Genomic DNA, 21,868 nt, shown 5'->3' on the forward strand with positions numbered 1-21,868 from the left:
CATATATATGTATATAATTAGATCAGTATTATTCTCTAAGTTAATTCTCTTAGTAGGTAAAAGAATATCAACAAGCGTAAAATCTAGTTATTGAGTTATATTATGATGACAAAATTTAAACTATAATACATTGAAGTTGCTTATTAGCCTAAATATCTCCGATGGTACCTAAAACGTGCTTAAAATGAGAAATCATTAGGAATGCCATTGTTTCCATTTACATTCTTACAGTCTTACTTATCTATATTCTTATAGTTGTATAATAGTAGTAGTCATTTATATCCAACTAACGATTGTTGATTTCTTATTGCTAGAATTAACCGCGGTAATCGCTTGGTGGATATAATCTCAATAATGACATGTATGGTGCCATTGTTGTAATGTCGACCAAATGGAAAAGGTCACTTCTTAAACCAACGATATTTTTTTAATTCCTTCGATGATAATATTTTTTTACTTTTGATGATAATATTTTATATTTATATATATACAAAGAAAGATAAGGGCAGCAAACTAGACAGATGCAAAGCTTACGATGCGCGGCGCCCTAGTTTTACTAGAAGCTTAAGTCATTGACGTCTGCGGTTAAATTCTATTATTTATTACTATTTACCATGAACTCTTCGTCGAACCCCCTGTACTCCTGACAAGACGTCGATGAATAAGAAGAAGGCAAGCTTATCAATAGCGAACCGATCTCGAAGGGATAATCACGAAAATCTACAAACCATTCAAACGATATGACTGGATGCAAGGTAGACACATAAATGATCTTCAGGATTAAGTTAGCCTGTTTAAGTTTAAGTTTAAGTTTGCCTGTCATTGAACGGATCGACACACCAGCGAATTCCAAGGAACGCTAACCAACATCATTAATATAATAGATTAAAATGATTTTTACATGGCACAGTTGTAAGCGAGGACGATCGCTAGCAGCGGTTTGAACACGCTCAATCTTGGTTATAGTTGGAACACTGCTGTCAGTAGATGTTAAAGCGAATGTCGCGCATATAGCAACAACGACGCGGTGTCGTCATGTCGAAAAGGATATCCACCTTAGTTTTCCGGCGACAAATGCTACCAGCTCAAACTGTTCCAATACACTTAACAGTATGAAATCGTATTGCATCTAAAGGTTACCTGGAGTGTGGGCCCATACTCACTCTCGGACATCTATCGGGGTAACTTAGAAAATATTCCTAGAATCTGGAATAAATACTTCCTAAACTATTCCTTGATGGCTTTGCATTGAGAATTTATGTATGTTGTATGAGTGCATGCCACCAGGGCGTATCTTACAAGACACCTCAACAAACTCCCGAGTTAATCAGTTCGGTTAGGACTGGGGTGAGCAGCACGCACCGTTGACTTCTGATATAAAAAAATTTGACGATTTCCTGTACGCTTTTGAATGTGCTCTTTTTCCCCCCGTTGGCAAAACCGCCCTGTGTAAGAAACAACGGCAGCAAGAATAACGAGGATTTGTTGCAAGGAAATAAGGATGGACTATCGCGTCGCGCGGACTATGTAAAAAATTATCGTAAAATAATCAAGTTATGAATAATTTTATGATTTTTACCTTTTAGCTCATTCAACAGGTTCGTACTAACTCACTCCTCGTAATAGAAAAAAAGTTTTAACAAAAAATTAAAAAAAGAAAGCGTTACAAAAATAACAGCACTGTCATTGAATACAAGCAGGTGATTAAAACATTTCTGTCTAAATTTGAAGTAACCCATACAGATACCCTGAATATCTGCTTGAGTTTGATATTTGCTCAGATCAATGGACGAATCGAATTGATAAATAACTACAAATCTTCAATGATCTCGGGCAGCTATTCCATAGATTGATTCTGTGCCTAGCTGTACTTCACGAAATACCTTTCAGTAATTGTTTAAAAACGTGTTTGCAAAAAAAAGTGCCTTCGAACAATAACTAGACCAGATAAGTACCCGTACTAAAAATACTCGTGGTTCTTCAGAGACGTGTACGGAATTGAAGGGATTTATATGACAACAGTGGTATGAATGTTGTTTAATACTTTAAAAAATACTGTCAGAAGTGGGATTCGAACCCACGCCCTCATACGAGGACCAGAATGATCACAACCCGCGATCTGCAGGCAAGATTCACCTTGACTCTGGCGCCTTAGACCACTCGGCCATCCTGACACACGACTCAAGCTCATGCAACTGGTGCATTTCAACGCATGAAATTTGTAAATTATAACAAAACCCTCAATTTCTCACTTCATGCGGATCGTTATTAGCTCACACATACGAACTGCCATCAGTGTTTAACAACTGATGATTCAATTTTTTTCGTGTTGCTGAAGAACAGAAACGCTTTGTATGTTGCTCGTTTATTCGTAGGGCAGAATCTCTGTTCCCGTGGTAGTACAATGGATAACGAGTTTGCGTGTTAACCGTAGGGCACAAATTGTGGGTAGGTTTAAATTCGGCCATAGACACAGGTAGTTCCACCCTGGTAGTCTGCGTGCGATTATGTTTCTAACGACGATACCGACTTTGAAACATTAATTCCCTTTTTTTTTTGCTTTATACATTAAAAATGCTATTAAATTTGTTGACTGATGTGTGATAGTGTTGGTCGCTACTAATATAACACAGGAAGTTTTCCATAAGTGGCCGGGAGGACTGTGGTGCATATTCGCTCTTTAACTGTAAGCCGAATCCAGCAAAAACTACTTATTAATGTTAACTAAAATAACAAGATCGAAATAGTAGAAACATGTGGTTAGCTCTTTTACATTACACGCACCAAATGACAATAGGTTTTGTTCGATAAAGGAGTAATCTAAGAAGACAATTTAATTAAGCCCAGTTAATCCCAGCCCAGCAAAAATCTTACAACATAAGAATCTTCACCAGCCAGTCGAAGGTCGACGGGTGATTGACCTGAACGAACGATTAAGCGGAAGCCGAAGCGCAACTGGTTATGTGAATAGCGGTTGAGGGCCTCTCAATTATATCGTCCCTTGAAACGAGAATATTGCGGAGAAGCTGCTCGCTCGTCGCCAGGACGTCGCGAGTCACCGCAAGTTGGGCGCTCGTATTCAGCAAACCTGAAATATAAGAGAGCAACCTTAAAACTGCCCGATTTGACCAATCGAACATCGCCAAATTACCCGCTTTGGGTACAAAACGGATCATACGAACAATAACCCGTTGGAACAAGTACGGTTGACGTATTACAGAATAATTAGATAAGTGTTATTAAATTTTGGCCAGCATTGAAATACGTTTTTGTCAGCACAGAGCTACGAAAACTGTCACTCTCGACGAAAAGCTAATGTAGGCTAAATGCCAGTTTCCCTTTTAAGCTTACCTTCTGCTAGAAAAGCTAACACTGTATTTGAGAAAAATCAGTTTAGCCTACCTCTTAATGCGTCTGCTTTATGCCCTAGGTCTAAAAATGTTCAATAGCTTTTTATGTAGAAATATTTCATAAGTCTTCAACGTTGGTCGTCGTAATGCCTGTAATCACAAAGGCGTCGGTATTGACAATTGTTACGAACCAAATCACGGTTATTTGTTACTGGACTATTAGATAATTACACCTTGGCGTTCTGAGCCGGGCATAGACAAGCACGCAGCTCGTTTCATGTTGGGAGCCAGCCAACGGTCCGTCTGATGGAAGTATGCCGAACGGACGCAAATCTCGAAATATAGGGCACTACTAGGCGGCAAATGAAAACGAAAAACTATTAGGCTGCTAGAAAAGACAACAATGCTAAAAGGTTGACTAATTTATATTTAGTAGTAAATAAAATAACATAAAATCGGAGACATCCGTCTCTATAGGCAAATACGCTCGTCATTTCACCAACGATAGAGAAGTAAAGCCTTTCCTGTGTGCAGGTGCTAGCTAACGTGCTTCACTTTAAAATCCGCTTCAAGTTAATTGCGTAAAGTCGACTCCAAAGAGCACTTAGGGGACCGATAACAAAGCACTTCTCCTACTATTGTCTGAGATCAGAACGTTCTTGCCTTTAGTTTGGATTTGAGATGCTAACCGCCTGGCTCACACAGTACAGGCTGTGATAAAGCTGTATAACCGGATATTATTTTTTAGCGTTTAATGCAGGTCTCTTGTCACGCACACCCCGATTAGTACTTACCAAACCTCATAGGGGTCCGCAGAAATAAACGTCCTGCTGATTTGCATTATTATTTTTCACATATTATTTAATGGCTTCGACAACATGTTTACATAATAGCTTAGGTTCATATTCAGGTATAGTTTAGGTGGAATCTGTTAACACCCTTATCCCTCTGGCCACATTACTCACAATGTGAATTCAAGCATAATTTAATGTATTGTAGTTTAGACAGTGAGACATTTTTTTGTCATATCTAGAATCACATTGTCACATATATAGAAATAGCTATTCGAAGTTGAAAGAACTAAACTGGACTTTGAGCTAAGGGCTTTCTCGGCACGTCAGCATCTTTCAGAACAACTTTAATTACAACGTTTCTAGACACCTTGTCTTGTACTTATAGATGCTATTCAGTGAATATTCCAAAGCGAATTAATATATCCGAAGCAAATATCAGCCACTTTGATGGTCAGTATATCCTTTGTTTAATATATAAATGTGAAAACACACGTGTATGAGAAGCATTACGTTGTGAAGCGAATTAAAAATAAACGTGAAAATTTTTAGTTTGTGTTCAAACGAATCGTAATGTACGTACGTAAACGCTCGATTTTTATGAGTTTCAAATCAGAGACAAATCGCCACTACGTAAGCTCTAAGAAAGACAAAGGCAGTGTTATTCCTTAGATGTTAGTTTCTCTGCGTTTCCTTTTATTGAATGGACGACATTGGCTAGCGATTTTAAGGTGTAGTAAAGACAAAGTGCCCAATATGATTTTTCAGGAATCGCAATAAAAAAGTGTGTAGGTGAGTACAAAACAATGAACCTCTAGACTGTCAAAGTGACAAAGAGTGGTTAACGATCGTGCAAATTCGTTTGTGTGGAATCGAAAATGTGGACTGTACACCTTATACGTCCAAGTTTACGAGACTGTTATAGCAAGACAGTTGAGGCGCGTGTAAACCTAGTCTCCGTAATAGCTTAACGGGTAGCATATTTGTTAATATCTAGGACAAGTTGTAGTCCAGGGTCGCACCCGGGCATAGACACTGTTGGCTTCGTATTGTGAGCTAGCCGTCTGATAAAATTCATAACAGCGGTACGGGGCGTAAAACTCGAAACATAGTGTGCGTCTCACGCAAGGAGGGTACTAAAAAAAATTTAACAAGTTTGCCTCGAATTAACTTTCGTAGCGAATTACTGAACTGATACATGCTATCAACGCTATGTGCTATATCACTACTGCTATCAATATCATAAACAAAAGTAGACTCAGATAAACTCGGCGATATCTTAAATTGGTTCTGTTTCATCGGAAGAAGCTTACAGAACTTTCCTAGCTACTATATATGTTACTCCAAAATATAACTCAAAAATCGATGGATTTTTATCCATCGATGGGATCGAATGGGATTTTATCGATGGAATTATCAAAGAGATCGTCCGTTTGAAATGCAATACAGCTCAATAGCGTACGTTCAAACAGTAAAGCAACGCTTTTAACCTAGAGACCATCACGAACTTGATGTATGGCTTCTTATTTTCATATAGTCATCTAGGGTATCGTGATGATTAGTCCTAATCAAGTTATGCAGCCACCGAGATAAACATATGTTTGTTTGTACACTGATGCTACATTCCTTTCTCGTCGAAAGCAACTATGCAGATACGACTGAAGCTGGGCTTTCTATCTATACCAATCTAGCTCGCACCATGATCCCTCGTGTAATTATGTTCTTGCATAACGTTTTGATAGTACTACATTGCAATCATCGCGCAAAAGCTTCAATATTTTTCTGAAGTAAGTCCATAAATTTAAGGTCTCAAATAGCGAATTGGGTAATTTATTACTGTCAAGAATGAGCCTGCGCCAGCGGCTTTACATCAGGTCATCACCAATCTAAACGCTAATCTTTTTATGAGATCGCCTGAATGAGCCTCTCGCTTCTGTCGCGAACGAGAGAACATTCACAGCTACCAAAGATTCAAACAGAGTCTATTCAAACATACAAACCTACCGTTCGTATCTTTTTGTGGAGCTAAAGTCAACAATGAGTAACACAATGATCTGCTGTAACATGTCTAGCAAATCACAATAAAACGGCGTCCACTACTCAGTGAAAATATATAACAACAATAACAAAATACTGCAAGTAAGACATGATAAAATAAGAACGACTGCATAAAGTTTAATAACCTCCGATCTTCTTACATTTATGCTGTTCGTTTGTTACTTATCCTTACAGGTCAGGTGGTGTAAATGTTTTGCGAAAATTACAGTTATATTTTTGTTGTTAAACTAGTGTCTGTCGACACCGAGATGGCACCTTTTCTATACTTTTCGTTTTCTGCAAGCTGACTAGTGGAAAGGTCTGTAAACGAGATTTGGAGGCTTGAAGTTATTGTAGGGCTCGTAGATGTCGTCTGGAAGATACTTGGGGGCCAGGTACTTGCCACCTTCGCCCTTCACCATTTTGTCCAACACCTGAAGCAAAAACACTATAATATCGTAGAGAGCTACAAGTAAACGCTTTTCTGAACCAGCATGGTAAAACTCGATCAACTTTATTAAAGCATGATTATTCTCATAAGCAGTCGATGTCCGAGTCAGAAATCCAACGATCAATAATAACAGCATTTGCTGATGTCATGTGTACCTCGGTAGTTTCAAATCGATCTACAAAATTGTCTTTGCAAATATCCGTCCGTCTGCAGTGCCACCAACAAAATAGTGTTGCGTTCTTTGAAGAATATGTAAGAAAGATAGATAAAGGAAAGCACCAAAGTGTCAATCTGATCGATGCACAATATCACTTTTTAACTTGACCAACAGATAAGTAGCCATGGTGGTGCCAAGGAACTAAACGTCCACCACCAAATTTTCGTTTCAAACAATTTGAAGGAAGCCGACTACAAAAAAAAACTCAATGCTTAACCTGCCACATTAATTGACGCAAAATAATCGTATTTCCACCCGCAAAAGTCTACAAAAATTCAATGATATTGAGCTACTTCTGAAGCGGTTAATCATGGGTGATGAAACGTGAATCCAGTAGTATGCAGACAAACAACCATGAAAAGGCTCTACCATTAGTAGAATAGAAAAGAACCGTGCAATATAAGTAGCTGATTGGGACCTCTACCGTAACTGACAACTAATGAAATTACAACAAACCACTGAAAACGAACTGGCGAAAGTTAGTGAACAGAAAGGACGTCGTCTTGCCCCCTGAAAATTCCTATCCACATGCACCTTTGGTTACCTGGCAAAAATTGTAAAAACTTGGACGGGAAATTTCACTAAATCCTACGTATAGGCCAGACTTGCAACATCAGACTGTTTCTGTATCTACAGAACTCTTATTTTAATGGCGTTAATTTAGTTTCAATACAACGAGAGATACAAAAATCACTGGTCACAATCTTTAGCCCAGAAACTACAGAAGTTGTACAATGATGAGATTGTTATGTTTCCAGGAAAGTGACAAAAGGTAATAGACCAAAATGGCGCTTTTTTAATTTTGTAATATTAATTTTAAATAATTGTTTCTATTGGCTTAAAAACAATCAGTACTTCTTCGGGAATCCAGTATTTTATATACAATAAACCGCATAAAAAATAAATGGACCGGAAGCAATGTACGAAATAAATGCAGACCTTGCATTGATATCGTTTGCAAAACACGTGTTTGCGCATTTTATCAAGTTGTGCGGGTGTTTTTTTCCAGCGTTTGACTCCCCGACCGGGCATCGCGTGAATCCACAAACCACAGTTCAATCTGCAACAAGTACGCGTTCGACATTAATACATGTACATATTATTTTTTATCGAATCATCTTACCCATTTTTATAGACATCTCATTTTTAATGATTAGTTATGATATTATCGACTATTGATTAAGTGGTCGTGGGTGCACGAGCTCAACGGTACAATATACAAGTTCTGTTATTTAGACTTTTTTCAATGTGAATTTTATTCAAAAATCACATTTAACTTAACCCAAGGCGATTACCAGCTATACAATTCTGTAAAAATGTTTTGTTTGTTCAGCGTTTAAATTCGTGCAAAACTAATATTTTCTCCCACGAGTAAATAAAGAACGTTTTAATTTATAAGTCACAAACAACGTGCTAAGGAGCAGTTTTTAATTTGTAATAATAACTAATAACGCTTAGCATTTGGCTATAAATTAAATACATGAAAGGTCACACAATAAATATATCTATGACATGTAAAACATGCTCTGTATTTTGAATGATTATGGTCAACACTCAAATAAATGGGTAAGAAAGAACAAATCACTGTAATGTTACTCAGGTCATATTCATGTAAGGTCTTCAAAAACATCTAACTAAATCTGACGTAACGGATCAAAAGATACTTTTTAATGGATGACATTATTACGTATAGAGAAAGAACAGCCCAAACATACAGTTGCGTAAGCTTATTAGCGCCTTTATTTTTATTATAAAACTTTTCCAATAATCCGTGTCATATACCATTGGAAGCTCGTTTCCTTGGCTCCTCAAACCACCATTTTTTACGCTTAAATTACAAAGGGATTTCTAGGAAGTACCAAGAAAAAGCATTTTTGACACCTTTTATTTATAACCCTCTGGCGGTTAACGAAACCATTTAGTAGACGCTGCACGCCATGATAACAACTCTATTGCTGAGAGGAAGACTCAAAAATGATTAGCTAAATTGAGCGGGAGCAACCGTTAGATGAGCTTATATTGCCTAGTTCGGAAATAGTTACAAGCGTGGATCATATTTTTTAAGCGGCTTCCGTGCTAGGGCTGAGAAATTGTTCTCCGTGCAATGTATAACACTTATACTAATATAAAAGGAAAATCGCGACGAAACTTCGGCAACAGCATAAGAGAACAGAGTCTAAAGGCCTTTAAAAAGCAATAAATTGGCTGTTGCATACAGCCACGGAAAAGATTTTTAGATGAACATTGCATACTTCTTTGTCATCTCATTTTCTTATGTATAAATTAATTAATATCGTACTTACCGGTAGAAGCTCTTGATTGCAATCGGGTCAATGTCACGGCTTCCATCTTTGTGGTTAAATTTGATGACTGTGCGAGTCTGCTCCGTTAAAGCAATTTGGGTTGGAATCAGAAAATTCCCAGGGTTCTGAGCAGCTAGACCCGAATTTAGTAGCGAACTACCGGCTAAACGAGTTAGCCGCAACGAAGACACCACTGTGCGAAACATTTCGCCAGTCCCGCAATTCCGCAAGGATACTAAGTTTAGGTGACCCGATTTGTGATTTGTTATTTATACAGACAAGAATATTCAGATAACAATCAGCTTAACTAACTTTTCGTTTTTATTTTGTAGTCATGTACATTTGTCGTAAATTACCGACCGCACATGAGAAACCATATTCGAAGGACAATTTTCTATGTTTACTAAAGGCCCTTTGCAAGAAGCAATTGCGAAAATAGCATGGATGTGGGAAAATTAAAAATATTAATAAACCTGGAAATGAACTATTGAATCGTCTGGCATTTCAACGAAGTGAGTTAGGCTTTCTTTCAGTTCATAGTCTGCGGTATGGAATCCTGTGTCCTAAAGAGAGTAAAAGAAACGCTCAAAAATAAAAAATAAGGACTCAATTATATGAGGACTAAGCGGATAAAAGTGCTTATTCAGAACAGATGTTGTTAATCGCGGCTAGTTATTGAGTTAAAGTATTAGTTTCTAAGTGATGTGTTTCTAAAATTAATGAGTTCCAAACGAAGCAGGATAGTTTCGAGTACAGCTTATCAGGATAATAACTTACGTGCGACATGTTAATATTTCATGATAAAGATCAAGTCTGTGTAACAGCAAAATCCAATAGAGGTCCGCCCCGCTATGACTCCACCAATCGAATTACATAAACCGATATATTTAAAATAAGCGGTTTTACCCAGACAATCGCCTTCGAATTTCTATACACTGCAAATATCCTGTGGATATATATAGTATCGATGTTCTAAAAACGGGTAATACAAACTAGGATCTAGATTGTACCTCGAAAACCGTTTTTCAAGTATTAACCGTCTCCCCAAGTTACACTCATTCGATACTCGCGAACGACACTCCGATCATCAATTACACGACGACTAATGGGAACGCGGCGTAGCCTCGAAAATATTCTCCGAACACTACGGTCGCACCGGCGGCCGGGTCGCCCTGGTTTTTTGTTTTATTATTTACTGCGTGCAAAAGCCATCTCTATTAGTCAACTTATTGAATGCAAAAAGTATTTGCCTTGTAGCGATAACTATAATATGAACAGAAGTTGCAGGTGATTGGCTCAAAGAGGACGGGCAACTTTAAGCCCGTTCAATTGGCAGTGAATTGTAGAACAAGTGTATTGCCGAAATCTAAAAAATAATGGGAGGCAGTGGAGTAAACGAAGATGAAATTATTCGTCGAAAGCTTCTCATCGACGGTGAGGGAATGGGCGATGATAGACGGTAAGGATGCCCTACACGGGATGATTTCAGATCTAATCATTTGCTAATTTAAGAATTGGTTTACCGAGAAGATGGAAACAAAAATTGGTGAAGCTCAAAAGCTATCTAGTGTACTTGGTTTTGCTGTCCGACAATTTCTATACTGAGTAAAAGGGTACATCCATAACTAAAAAATGAAAAAAGCTGACAGGGAAACGTTATTCTCTACTTTCAGCATTATATTCCAGTTTTAATAGTGTGCAAATGGAGTGCATGAGAATGGACTTATTCTGTTCTTGCAAAGTGTTGAACAACAATGCTCGCCATCAACGTAAACGATTACAGTAAGCATGATGAAAGTGGTTATCCGGACGACGCCTACTACCAACGGTCAAAATAACTGAATCGTCCGATTTATAAACGTACAAACGACTTATAAGAATCCTACATACAAGCTTGAGTTAGGTATAAAAAGTGACGTAATGTAACAGTCTGGTTATTCGCTGTTTCAATTAACCATCGTGGGTAACATCTTCGATTGTTGATGAAGTGTCGTTGCCTGGATTACGATAGGCGTTTTTCCCCATAACATTTCCAGGCTCGAGTTACTGATGCGAAGTTTTGTGAAGTGGGCAGCTCAAGAAGAGGGCGAGGAAGATCAATGTAGCACATCGCTAACGGCGCTTGAGAATGCTGTTGATGGATGCCTCAAATCAATGATCAAATCGCACAAGGTAAAAAGAAGTTGTCTTAGTAAAGCTCTTCCTTCAAAATATATTAATTATCACGTAAGACATTCATATTTAATGTTTTCGCTGGCATTAATAGCAGTTAGCTAAGACAATTACAATAATAAAAGAAGAAATAGTCATTACTTGTCGAAATAAGTACGTTGTACGTATTTCCTTTTCGTATCATTGGGACATAATCCTAATGCGTACAAAGTATATAATAATTATTATGTTTAACAGGTGTTGGCGATGAATGAAGCTGAGCTCGCGCAGTACAATGAGTTGTACGCACAGATTGGTGATGAAATTCGTCGGACTGGTGAAGAAATCGCGATCGGAAAGAAACAGCTTGCCACTGCCAGACAGGTACGACTATAGCTAGAGTAGATCATCGTTATATTTACAGACATCTTTTTCGTGAATAAATTACTTCAATAAGACAAATAGGTCGGTTAATACAACGGATTCTCTACTTACCCACGAACTGATATCGGATGGTAGTCAAGCAGCGACCAAGTCGTCGCCGTCGTTTGTTTTTGCTTCCTTGCACCTACCTAGGAAGGCGCTCTTAATAATAAGACTTGATAATAAGCGTTTGAAGCAATTGTTTTTTCATAGACAGCACAGTTTGGCAGCTCTAACTAATGGTTACCTCTATAATCGTTTGAAGATTCGTGCTAATAAGGAACATTATAATGCGATGGCCGCTGTAATCGCCAAAGAAAAGGATCGAACCGAAACAACCCGCGAATTGGAACGGGCCGAAAGGGGTATGGTGGAACTGCAGAGTAGACGAGAGGCATTAGCTAGAAGAATTGAACAACATCATCGTCAGTTTCAGGTACGGCATTTGCCTTATCTGTAGTATTTCAAAGAAACAACTCTACATTAAGCATAGAAAAGTAAAATATGCACGGGGCCACTCGTTTTTGGATTCTAGTGTGCTGACTCAGCCGATTTGTTTGAGGTGCATGAAGCCCTTCAGTTAATCAGAATGGGAGCGCGGAAGAGCTGGTATGATGACAGTGGAACTTAAAATGACGCGTTGTTTGACTACTGAAATTTGCTATAACTAATCACCAGTATGGCAGTGACGGATAACTACGAGCAGACATTAAGTGTCACAGACCCTTATTTAATTGTAAACTCCATATTCAGGGTTATAAACATCACGTAGCTTTTTGTCACTTTTAAATTGCTTAAGCTGACGATACCAAATGTTAAAAAAAAATCTAAACCGGTCTTCAATCATGTGACTGGTAGTTTTTTGCGAAGTAGATTATCGGACTCTGGTAAGCAACGCACATTTGCTTGTTATAGCAGTTCTAAGGTGTGCTGTGTAAGTAATCATCCAGGAGCAGATTAGCTGGCATTCTCCTTTTCGCAATCTTCAGTCCTCAGTATTGTAATACACTGTACATATTTTGCGAGCACAGGTACTTCTGACCGCTGTGCAGCAGCTCCAGCAGCTGAATAATAGTGGTGGTAATGACGAATTAGCCAAAAGTGACGATATACTCCAGGCTGATGATGACGCAGATGACGACGTCGCTCTGCTAGAAGAAGGTGAAATGGAGGAGGGTCTCGACACCCCAAGTCATGCTAGCCACACTGTCGGCATCGGTCTGGACGGCCGTGGCGTAGAAATGAGCGGAGAAGATACGCAGGATACTCTCGAAGGAAGTGTTGTCACAATGCACACCGATTAGTAAACGTGTCATCATATTATAAGTAAATTCGTTTCTTACTTAATAGGAAGTCTTGTATAATTTGATTATAGTTTGTTATACTATAATAGATTGAGTTTGACTATAAAGCTGTGTCGAGCCAACCTGGCCTTTACATAACCTTTCTGCAAAGTACAGTAGAAAAAATACATGAAGCGAAAACAGGCACGGTTCTCGTCTACCAGACGCTCGAGCATCCGTCGATAGCACCCGCAAGAGCGGAAGAATATGTGCGGTACACAATAAGCTACTGTATTTCTTTGTAGATGTTGTGTAGTAAAAAAACGAGATAATTGGATCCGATGACCTAACGTTTGTGCTGAGTGTAAGACAACTGATTCATTAAAAATCGCGAAATTTCGGTGAAAAAAATGACATTTCAGATGATAAGTTAAATCATCGTTAATATGGTCTCTGTCTTATCGGTAATAGTTACCGAGAAAAGTACTTAGTAAGTCTTGGCTTGTTAACCTAGAGAGGTGACCTTGCTTTAATATGCACACTTGCGCATACGAAGAGTCCGTTGGTGTATGTTACGTTTAATACCTCGGGTATGCAAAAACAATACAAACAAACTTAATAATACGATTACCGCTATATTTGTAAAAACTATGTGAATAAAATATAATAATCAAGTTCTAGATGCGTAAGTGTTATCCGATTTTGGGTTTAGTGCTAGGAAAAATACGTTGAAAATAAATTCCATAGGCAAGCTTGCATACATAAACTTATCCCTGATCTATATCTATTTTTTAGTTTTTCGCACAAACTGAATCGACACTGAATGAATTGACATATATAGTAAAAAATATTTTCTAAGCTAAATCAGCTGTACTTTATGCAATTTTGTCGACCAGACCAGTAATGAGTTGTTTAATTTAATGTGTTGCATTCCATCGTTAGATGACCTCTTTAAAAATGAAAACAAAACTCCACTTACTATACCATTTAAAATCGAAGGTTAAGGGCGTTTATTTTTGATAGTCTCTGAAATACCATACACAGCTACATTGCAACTAAGCTAATTAGCACACAATTAAACACTTGTCTATTTAATGCTTATGTAGTGTCTCCCCCAATATATTCATATTCATGCATACTGTACATAGAATGATGGCAGTTCGCATCTGGAAACTTTTTCCCACTTACTGAACTGTGGTTAGTTTTTCTGCATCGCTATTGATGGGGAAGATCTTTAATGAAACTGTTTAATCACACTATACACAAAGTGCTGCGACACCAAACTATCTCAATATCAAACTGTCTACCGGTAGCATTAGCAACCACATGATTGTTACTTGCAGGTGTATGTTATGAGCAAAGCTCTGCTCAAATATTCGTCAACAAAAGCCGTCATGATTTCGAATAGAGGATAGGTTCTAGTAGCATACTGGTACCGCCCGCTATTGTTTAGTTGGTAGACATGATCATTTCGCATTTCATGGCCTGCATGTTTCATGATAGGCCTCACAGGTTCGAACACAATGCCACGTCGGTGGAAAATGATTTTGCAAATGACGATTACAACGACGACAAACATCCGAAAACAGCGTTATGTAACTGTGCAGCCAATGCTATGGAAAATCAAAAAAAAGAAAGGTATTAACAATCTGTTTTAAAAAGTAAACTTGCAAATGTTTTATCGTCATCGATATATCACTGACCTAGATCAGAGTAGAAAATATATATATAACACAAGAATTATGCCGGATCGCTCGCAGCCAAGCATCTAAGAGTACATTAGATTATAGGAACCACATTTCCTCGCTGTTGTTCTAGATACGAATGCTGAAACGAACTACATACTAGAAACGATTTCACGGCAACTTCGTGCATGCTCGGGACATGGAAGTGCAACATAGCTGCACTTGCATGTTCAGTGACCTTCTGAAAGACAGCAAAACGTGATGGGGTCCAAAGATCGAGCTGGTCATCTGCTGTGTATAGTTCCTCGGTATATCCTTTGATCAGGACCTGCGGAGATGACATACGCCATAATTTTAATGCATAGAAATTCCCTACTTACGTAGTTTTTTTCATTACTAGTCTAACAAGAAACGATAGTAAATCTCTAAAATGTGATTGATCAGGTTAGTTGCATTAGGGGCTACATATATGATATACATAGGGATCGTTCGTTATATATATAGGGATATATAACGAGGGACTCAAAAGTTTTTAGAAACGTACCCATTCGATGAGCAAGCCACGCAGCACGATAATAGCTTTGAGGGTTCGGCCAAGCGTCACTTTGAGAACGGCATTTTGCCCACAGGGTCGGACAATGTCGATGGACATATCGGTCAATCCCCGTTGCATTGTGCTCAAGAATTGGTCAACAGGTCTGGAAGGATACGAGTTGTTTTTCAGAAAATCTACAATGGCCCAACGAGAAATAATATTTATAAATTCTATATTTCTAGAGATATGCTTGTTAATATCTTGTAAGCTGTTAGTTGTCAAGCACAGAACAAATTCACTGCCAGAATCTGCCGTCATATCTTACTGTCTATTGAGCACACCGCAACAAATCTAACTCATCTCGAAAGGAGCAATGTAATATCAAAGGCTCGCATGTCTACGAGTACAAAATAAAGAGAAATAAGGACAGTGAAATAAAAGAATTTAACTCACGGTTGTGGGACGTTATGGCCCCTAGGCACGGGCAGTCTCTGCCTACGTTTGTTGCAGAAAACCTGATTGTTTGATCTCTTTAGATTATTCTGCTGGAGTATAGATGCCATATGATGTGTGTACTCGTGTACCCGGTCAAGCCATCGATGAGCTTTTACCATATCTACATACAGTGAGGTACGATCTAGTGTTGGGTCCTGGACAAATGTCAAACACCAACTAATTAGTAATACGTATAGTATAAGCGGTGTGCATGTTTCAAAACTAGCGAATACATAATGTTTTAAATTATTCTTGATGATAGTTTGCACGAACATCGAAAAAGATACATCGTGGCTGGCTTCTTCGTCATCGACGACCTCTACCTACATATCGACACACCTTTGACTTACGTATGCTGGCCGTGCGTAAATGCGGCAACTTCGCCAACATCGTCTTTGTGCTTATAGACGACAAGTGACGTGGGATATTTTCTAGTTATAATAAATACAACTACCTGGCAAAGGAATGAAGTCGCTCCAAGTCCAAGACTAGCTCCACCCAAATTCTGTGCAGAACTTTCCAGCTCCCTTTAGATAGGATAAACAATAAAACAGATTATTAAATCAGATATCAATTAAGGATTTTAATTAGTCTAAATGAACGCTGCGAAAGAAATTATTTAGAAAGAATTGATGTTGGACAACACAACCTAGCTCATTAAATGTGATTCAAGCTAAAATTGTTGAGTAGTCTTAATTCTTGCACCTTAGTTTCGAGTGCAATTGGCTGAGAGCGCTGGCGAGGCTACCCTTGAAAGCCTGATCTCGTTCCCGCTCCTCAGACTCATGGCTTGCCCGGACACCTTCAGCTAATGTACGGAACACTTTACCAACTAAAGAGCGCACAGATCGAACTGCGCCTAGCGCCTGGCGAACAGCCTCGAGATTAACCTGTTCAATTAAGGAACGACAAACAATGTCAAGGAAACTAACACCCCTCCAGTATACGCTGAAGTGATCAATTGACGAACCCAAATTTCGAAAGGACACGATGCTCATCATATAATACAAAACAAAAACTTAATCAGTTAACACAAATCTGAGCAGCTCCATAGAGCCGAATTAATCGAGTTGTGGCCAACATATGGCTAAGCAAAGCCCTGTGAAATAGCTATTATTGAGTAGTAGACGTCAACTGCGCAATCAATGCGTTGCAAAACAGATTATTGTCCATTGGCAAATTTAATTCATTCAAATAAAAAAGCTAAATAAAAGAAGTTAAAAACGGCCAAAATTAGCAAGTAATATTTCAGAGCTTTTTTAAAGAACTATCCATATATTCAAGTAATAGCTGGATGTTTATTTCGAAATACGTATTCATGGTGCACGACTCACTGGTTCAGCGGATGCTGGTCCTCCAGTCGCTCCTGGAATTGGGGCAGGGCCTCCGCCGCCACCACTACCGCCACCACCGCTACCGCCACCACCGCTACCGCCACCACCACCGCCACCGCCACCACCACCACCGCCACCACCACCACCACCACCACCACCACCACCCCCCGTTCCTCCTCCTCCTCCTCCGCTTCCGCCTCCTCCTCCTCCTCCTCCTCCTGACATGAACTGTTGTGATGCCATTAGCCTCCTGGCGAAATGCGGATATGTCTGTTAGATGTAGCCCACATAGGTTTCAAGAACGGAACCATACAGGGGCAGCCGTAGCTCCTTTTAAAAAATAAAAATATTTTGTAAGTCAGCTTTGTGTTCTTATGATAACATGTAGTTTACTGTTTACTGGAATCCGGTTGGTAGGAAAAGATTAAGAGGCAGATTTTGATGTATTTGCAATCTGTTATAAGTAATAACTAAATGGTTCAGGTAAAATTCTTCAGCTGCGGTTACCATTATAGTTTTAAGTGTGACTAAGGGCGAATCCCGAAGTATTTATATATAAAGGTGGCTTACTTTTTTGGAAAAATTTTTAAGACTATTACTCTCGCCTTGTAATAAAGACATACAGAACGCTAAACAGACCCACAAAATAAACCGCTTCAACCTTTCTCTACCATAACAAATAAATCTAAATCTTAAGAACAGGATGTATAGGATATCGGTGCATAAAGCTTCTGTAGTATCCGCAAATACACGAAGGTACCTACTGCTATGCCACTTGTGCGCCTGTCATCTAAAGCATACTGTTTTTTTAGAAAAATCGAAACTTTTAAGCGTTAATACATTTCAGCGAGCAGTAATGCCTATAGTATGGCCGCCATCAGTTACATTACATGTTAGGAGTACAACAATATTTATATTGGTCAAATGTTACTTGACATTAAAATTCAAATGGGGCAAAAAAATCACTAAGCCTCCGTCGGACATTAAATCCATGACCTTATGGTTATGAGTGTGGCTCTGCCCCCCCCCCCCCCCATTGAAACAGTCAACGCCACGGTCATTTGCAAGTATTGTTGGAGTATAACTCAGATTATATTATAATGTAATAAATGATATTAATATACTTTGATGATTAGAATAAAATTGAACATATTTTCATACTTTTTTTCATGTTTTCTGGATTATCCATTTCGTTTGTGGTTGCGATTTTTACATAAAGTGAATTGCTTCTCAATTTGAATAATAAAGTCTTCATCTCTAGGACAGTTATTCCCCTACAGGGCGCTGGGCTGCGTAGTCAAGTGTGTTATCAATTTAGTGCATCCATGTACGCCTGTTTTCTGTCTATTCTGTCGGTTTGCTTGTGGAATCAAACATAATTCCTACTTGTATGCTCGGATGTTACTGAACAGAAAGGGGAATATAGATTTTTTTCTAGAACTTGCTTTTCGAATGTTACTAGATACTATAAAATTTAGAAAGGGGTATGAAAAACGTGAGACTGCTTCTTTGGCCAGCAAGCGGCATGAGGTAGTAGTTAGACACGAGCTGAATATATTAACATAAGTGGTACAACACAAAGTAGAACAAAACTTCTGATGTAAACAGAAAGTTCGCTGGCATTTTTGTCGGCGTGAAAAAGGTTTATCTCAATTCTGAGCTTTTGCTGAGCTGGACTTTACCTGTTGTAGTTAGGCTTTCTGATAATTAACACGCTTTTCACTGAATCTTATACTATTTTCTGAGACCGACGCATAACTTTTTTATAAGTTTGTTTTTTTTTTTTGAAGTTCGGTTATATATACAACTGAAACTCTTCACTCAATTTGACTAAAGATTGTTTCATCAAAGCAATGTTTTGATTTTTACCGGTCGACCTCCTATAGACTACCCCTTGATGAAGTTTGATGTGTGAAGCGGCCAGACAATATTGATGATGGTGATTCCTGTCCCTTGATGGACGAACAGTTTTCGAGGCGCTTTATTAAAAACAGCCTCTTTGCTCATTTGTCGCGGAAAGATCGCCCGAATATAAAATACATGGCGGAAATTTTTTATGAACAAGCTTTTTTCAAATCGGCGAATAATAGAAATACTCTTCTAAAATCGTTTATTTGAGAATACTTACATAGCCATTTTATATGAAACGAAGGCAATCAACAGCACGCCTTGCGAATGAACGAGAGTGAGGTTCTATAAAGTTTATATCCTAGACATACGCCACTCGTGAAAAAATGAAGATTACGAATGCAGCATACGCAAGGGTGTATTCGAAGAACAATGTTTCGGTGCGCGATTCTCTTTGTTCATTCGATTCCTTAAATCAACCATATCTAGAAAAATACGCGACATCAGATTCGGGCTTTAAGGGTTCAATGGTGAACGGTCTTATGGCTCTCACCACATGCAGTTTCAACTGAGAGTGCCATGCCGCTGTGACCTGTGGGAGGTGTAGAAGGATTTAGGAGGCGGCGATTTTGGATCGCGTCTTAGGCCATTTTGAGGCTTCGACGACGGCCAAAAAAGCGTGGTTAAACCGTAGAGTTGTGTGGCATAAAAAACTGTCCTTTGTATAAAGTTGTCAGAAAAGCAAGTAGCACCTAACTCCTAAGCATGTTCCTCCGGTTCTTAAGTACTCATACCACTACTGCAGGCACTTTGTTAAAAGCCGGTTTTAGGAAAAACATACCTTCACTATTTTGGGGCTCGGTGCGCTTATGCCATGGAAGTGGTGTCGGAAAACAGGCCAAGGTGAGTCGTTGATCAAACGACGTAGGTTATCTACAGAAATTGGGAAAAGAGGCATTTACTGAATTTTATCGTTATTATCATCTTACTTAGAGGTTCTACCCCATGACCATCATCAGACGATATTATTTTGAGAATTTTTGCGTGCCATGGGTTTCTGATAAATATTATTGGGCAGTAACTCAACAAATGTGTAAACTGAAATGTGTTTACATTGGGTTTCCAATGTGCATTGTAGCACGCCTTTATACGTCGTTGTTTAGCAGGCGAATATATTACCGCAGCATCAAAAGGGCGATATCTTTGTATCTTAAACTATCATGGTTTTTCTGCTGTCTTGTTCTCTGAATGAAAAAATGCTAATTTAAATTTTCTGATTGAAGTTATTATTATAGTATTAAGCTGTCTAAGAGTAAAAACGCAACAACGTTTTTTATGTCTATTTCGTAAATAACTCCGTCCTGGAAAAGTATAGTTAAAGAAGAAATAATCAATAAAATCAATAAAAATATTTTATAAAAACGAACTCATATGTAAACTCCAGCTGTAAAAAAAAGTCGGTGAATGAGTTAAGGCTGAAACAGGAGTGGGGGCAGCTATAGTTGTCCGAAGTCATAATTGAGCTCTTTTAGTAATAGTTTTTAAAGTAAAAGCATAATTAGAACGCAAATATAATATACAATAATGAAGTATTTATTACGCGTAAAATCTCCTATTTTTATTTTCAAGTTGATTAGAAAGTGATGTCTATTTATATTTATTACTTCTTTTCGTAATTGTTAATTTGGTGATGGCAAAATACTTTATATCGTTGAACCTGTTATTCTGGCTTTGCCTACATCACAATTTTTAATCACAGTTCACGTGACGTCGGGGTCTAGAAGTACATGCGGCATTTTTTTGCAACGCAACCCTTTAGATGCTCTATAACATATAAACTATATTCACATTAAGGAAAAAATGTGATCATATAGAATAGCAAAAAGTTGTTAAAAGTAAAAACAATAAATAAGAGTGGTCATTACTTTTAGCCCTCTTTACAGCATTGCTATATTGGGATTATCTTGGAAACAGCTGGAGAAATCCATGACACGTGTTCGGTCGCATTCTTTCAGCACGCATATTTAAATGCAAATCGATGTTAAGAATATACTAGATGACAGAAAAAATAAATAGGTATTCTAATGGGAAATTTCCGAATCAAACTTATTAGGAAAATAGTCTTTGGTTGGCATTTGCTTCATACTAACTACAGTTAAATTAAAGAATTATACGCAATGCTATTTAGGAACGATTGTTGTTTTCCTTGGTTTGCTTTCACAGGGTACAAATGTGAAATCCGGACATAGTGATAGGGCCTCTGAAGAGCAGCTATTACGGATGGAGGAAGCCTTGAAGGAAACGATACCGAAATTCTTTGTGAGCGCACATGATTTTTCGGTAAGTAATTTAGTGACTAGTATGGCGAGCTTTATCTGCTCTATTTTTTTTGCTCTTTGTGCTTTTTTCGACCGTGGGTTGCATAAACGTAACGTTGTATGCAATGTATATGTAGACGTTAGCTGCTATATTAAATTAGTTTCCAAGATTTTACCAAGTGGTTTGTTTGGCACAACAATTGCCAGTTAATACATCTTCATTTTACTCGATTGCAGCTTTACACATACGGAGTGGTCTTCGAAGATAATATCCGTAATGTGCGAACGACGTAAGTATCAATAGATATATGAAATGCTTTTATGCAAAATATTCATGCTAACTTCTAATTTAATAATACTATATATATATATATATATATATATATATATATATAACATCTACTTTTTATGCATTTATGCATTATGATTAATTTTCGTGTTCCTTAAATTTGAATTCGATTGTGAATTTCTTTAGCGATATTTTATAGATCTTTCAAAAGTCGATGTTGATTGACAACGTATACCGTCGATTTTAAAAAACAACACGTTCTTTATCCCAGTATGGTCGCGTAGCGCGAAGAAAATTCTATAATATTTAGCCTCTGCTTGATAGCAAACCTTTATTTTCTGCTGCGAATTGCTTAGAT

The 21,868-nt window shown here is 38.1% G+C and overlaps 4 protein-coding genes, 1 long non-coding RNA gene and 1 other non-coding gene across 12 annotated transcripts in view; 2 read left to right on the top strand and 4 right to left on the bottom strand.

Moving 5' to 3' along the window:
- Positions 1 to 2,056: 2,056 nt before the first annotated feature.
- On the bottom strand, positions 2,057 to 2,174 carry TRNAL-CAA (transfer RNA leucine (anticodon CAA)). Its single transcript has 2 exons — positions 2,137 to 2,174; positions 2,057 to 2,102 (listed from the first exon to the last, which is right to left on the bottom strand). It is a non-coding gene; the product is annotated as a tRNA-Leu (tRNA).
- A 4,122-nt stretch (positions 2,175 to 6,296) lies between these two features.
- On the bottom strand, positions 6,297 to 9,943 carry mRpL35 (mitochondrial ribosomal protein L35). The gene is made up of 4 exons (XM_022848740.2): positions 9,927 to 9,943; positions 9,150 to 9,384; positions 7,786 to 7,906; positions 6,297 to 6,612 (listed from the first exon to the last, which is right to left on the bottom strand). Exons 2-4 carry the CDS (start codon positions 9,353 to 9,355, stop codon positions 6,487 to 6,489), a joined length of 453 nt encoding a protein of 150 aa, XP_022704475.1. The 5' UTR covers positions 9,356 to 9,384; positions 9,927 to 9,943; the 3' UTR covers positions 6,297 to 6,486.
- Positions 9,608 to 13,688, top strand: thoc7 (THO complex subunit 7). Of its 4 annotated transcripts, none has more exons than XM_022848738.2 (7): positions 9,608 to 9,661; positions 10,437 to 10,608; positions 10,823 to 10,931; positions 11,186 to 11,321; positions 11,559 to 11,684; positions 11,989 to 12,159; positions 12,755 to 13,688. In XM_022848738.2, exons 2-7 carry the CDS (start codon positions 10,551 to 10,553, stop codon positions 13,025 to 13,027), a joined length of 873 nt encoding a protein of 290 aa, XP_022704473.1. In that variant the 5' UTR covers positions 9,608 to 9,661; positions 10,437 to 10,550; the 3' UTR covers positions 13,028 to 13,688. The 4 variants fall into 4 exon arrangements, with proteins under 4 accessions (XP_022704473.1, XP_086828163.1, XP_022704472.1 ...); XM_022848737.2 differs by having other exon boundaries at positions 9,621 to 9,661; positions 10,428 to 10,608; XM_086972037.1 differs by lacking the exon at positions 10,823 to 10,931 and having other exon boundaries at positions 9,615 to 9,661.
- Positions 13,689 to 13,981: 293 nt separating this feature from the next.
- Positions 13,982 to 18,949, bottom strand: LOC111269276 (mediator complex subunit 27). Of its 4 annotated transcripts, none has more exons than XM_022848742.2 (8): positions 18,738 to 18,949; positions 17,056 to 17,305; positions 16,427 to 16,611; positions 16,176 to 16,248; positions 15,680 to 15,876; positions 15,236 to 15,389; positions 14,852 to 15,019; positions 13,982 to 14,619 (listed from the first exon to the last, which is right to left on the bottom strand). In XM_022848742.2, the coding sequence occupies exons 2-8, from the start codon at positions 17,296 to 17,298 to the stop codon at positions 14,485 to 14,487; spliced, it is 1,155 nt and encodes a 384-aa protein (XP_022704477.2). In that variant the 5' UTR covers positions 17,299 to 17,305; positions 18,738 to 18,949; the 3' UTR covers positions 13,982 to 14,484. The 4 variants fall into 4 exon arrangements, with proteins under 4 accessions (XP_022704477.2, XP_086828160.1, XP_086828161.1 ...); XM_086972034.1 differs by having other exon boundaries at positions 16,173 to 16,248; XM_086972035.1 differs by having other exon boundaries at positions 16,173 to 16,248; positions 17,056 to 17,385.
- A 342-nt stretch (positions 18,950 to 19,291) lies between these two features.
- The window catches only part of LOC111269274 (uncharacterized protein C6orf136 homolog), a 5,818-nt gene continuing 3,241 nt past the window's right edge, over positions 19,292 to 21,868 (top strand). The window contains exons 1-3 of the mRNA XM_022848741.2: positions 19,292 to 19,806; positions 21,127 to 21,243; positions 21,459 to 21,511. Of these exons, the coding sequence (XP_022704476.1) occupies positions 19,669 to 19,806; positions 21,127 to 21,243; positions 21,459 to 21,511 (308 nt within the window). The 5' untranslated portion in view covers positions 19,292 to 19,668. The remainder of the gene's footprint in view (positions 19,807 to 21,126; positions 21,244 to 21,458; positions 21,512 to 21,868) is intronic.
- LOC111269275 (uncharacterized) overlaps positions 19,749 to 21,868 on the bottom strand; it is a 13,567-nt gene continuing 11,447 nt past the window's right edge. The window contains exon 3 of the long non-coding RNA XR_002685687.2: positions 19,749 to 19,836. This is a non-coding gene — a long non-coding RNA (uncharacterized LOC111269275). The remainder of the gene's footprint in view (positions 19,837 to 21,868) is intronic.

This window comes from Varroa jacobsoni, unplaced genomic scaffold (genome assembly GCF_002532875.2).
Source record: "Varroa jacobsoni isolate VJ856 unplaced genomic scaffold, vjacob_1.0 scaffold_1372, whole genome shotgun sequence".
Taxonomy (NCBI): Eukaryota; Metazoa; Arthropoda; class Arachnida; order Mesostigmata; family Varroidae; genus Varroa; species Varroa jacobsoni.

Coding starts and splice junctions, on each gene's coding strand:
- mRpL35 (XM_022848740.2), bottom strand. CDS start 9,355: ATGTTTCGCACAGTGGTGTCTTCGTTGCGGCTAACTCGTTTAGCCGGT. Junction 7,907..9,149: donor GCAATCAAGAGCTTCTACCG/GTAAGTACGATA, acceptor TACTTGTTGCAG/ATTGAACTGTGGTTTGTGGA. Junction 6,613..7,785: donor GCAAACGATATCAATGCAAG/GTCTGCATTTAT, acceptor TTTTTGCTTCAG/GTGTTGGACAAAATGGTGAA.
- thoc7 (XM_022848738.2), top strand. CDS start 10,551: ATGAAATTATTCGTCGAAAGCTTCTCATCGACGGTGAGGGAATGGGCG. Junction 10,932..11,185: donor CATCAACGTAAACGATTACA/GTAAGCATGATG, acceptor TAACATTTCCAG/GCTCGAGTTACTGATGCGAA. Junction 11,685..11,988: donor AGCTTGCCACTGCCAGACAG/GTACGACTATAG, acceptor AATCGTTTGAAG/ATTCGTGCTAATAAGGAACA.
- LOC111269276 (XM_086972034.1), bottom strand. CDS start 17,298: ATGGCATCACAACAGTTCATGTCAGGAGGAGGAGGAGGAGGAGGAGGC. Junction 15,877..16,172: donor CTTCATTCCTTTGCCAGGTA/GTTGTATTTATT, acceptor ACATTTGTCCAG/GACCCAACACTAGATCGTAC. Junction 15,020..15,235: donor GTGGCTTGCTCATCGAATGG/GTACGTTTCTAA, acceptor TCATCTCCGCAG/GTCCTGATCAAAGGATATAC.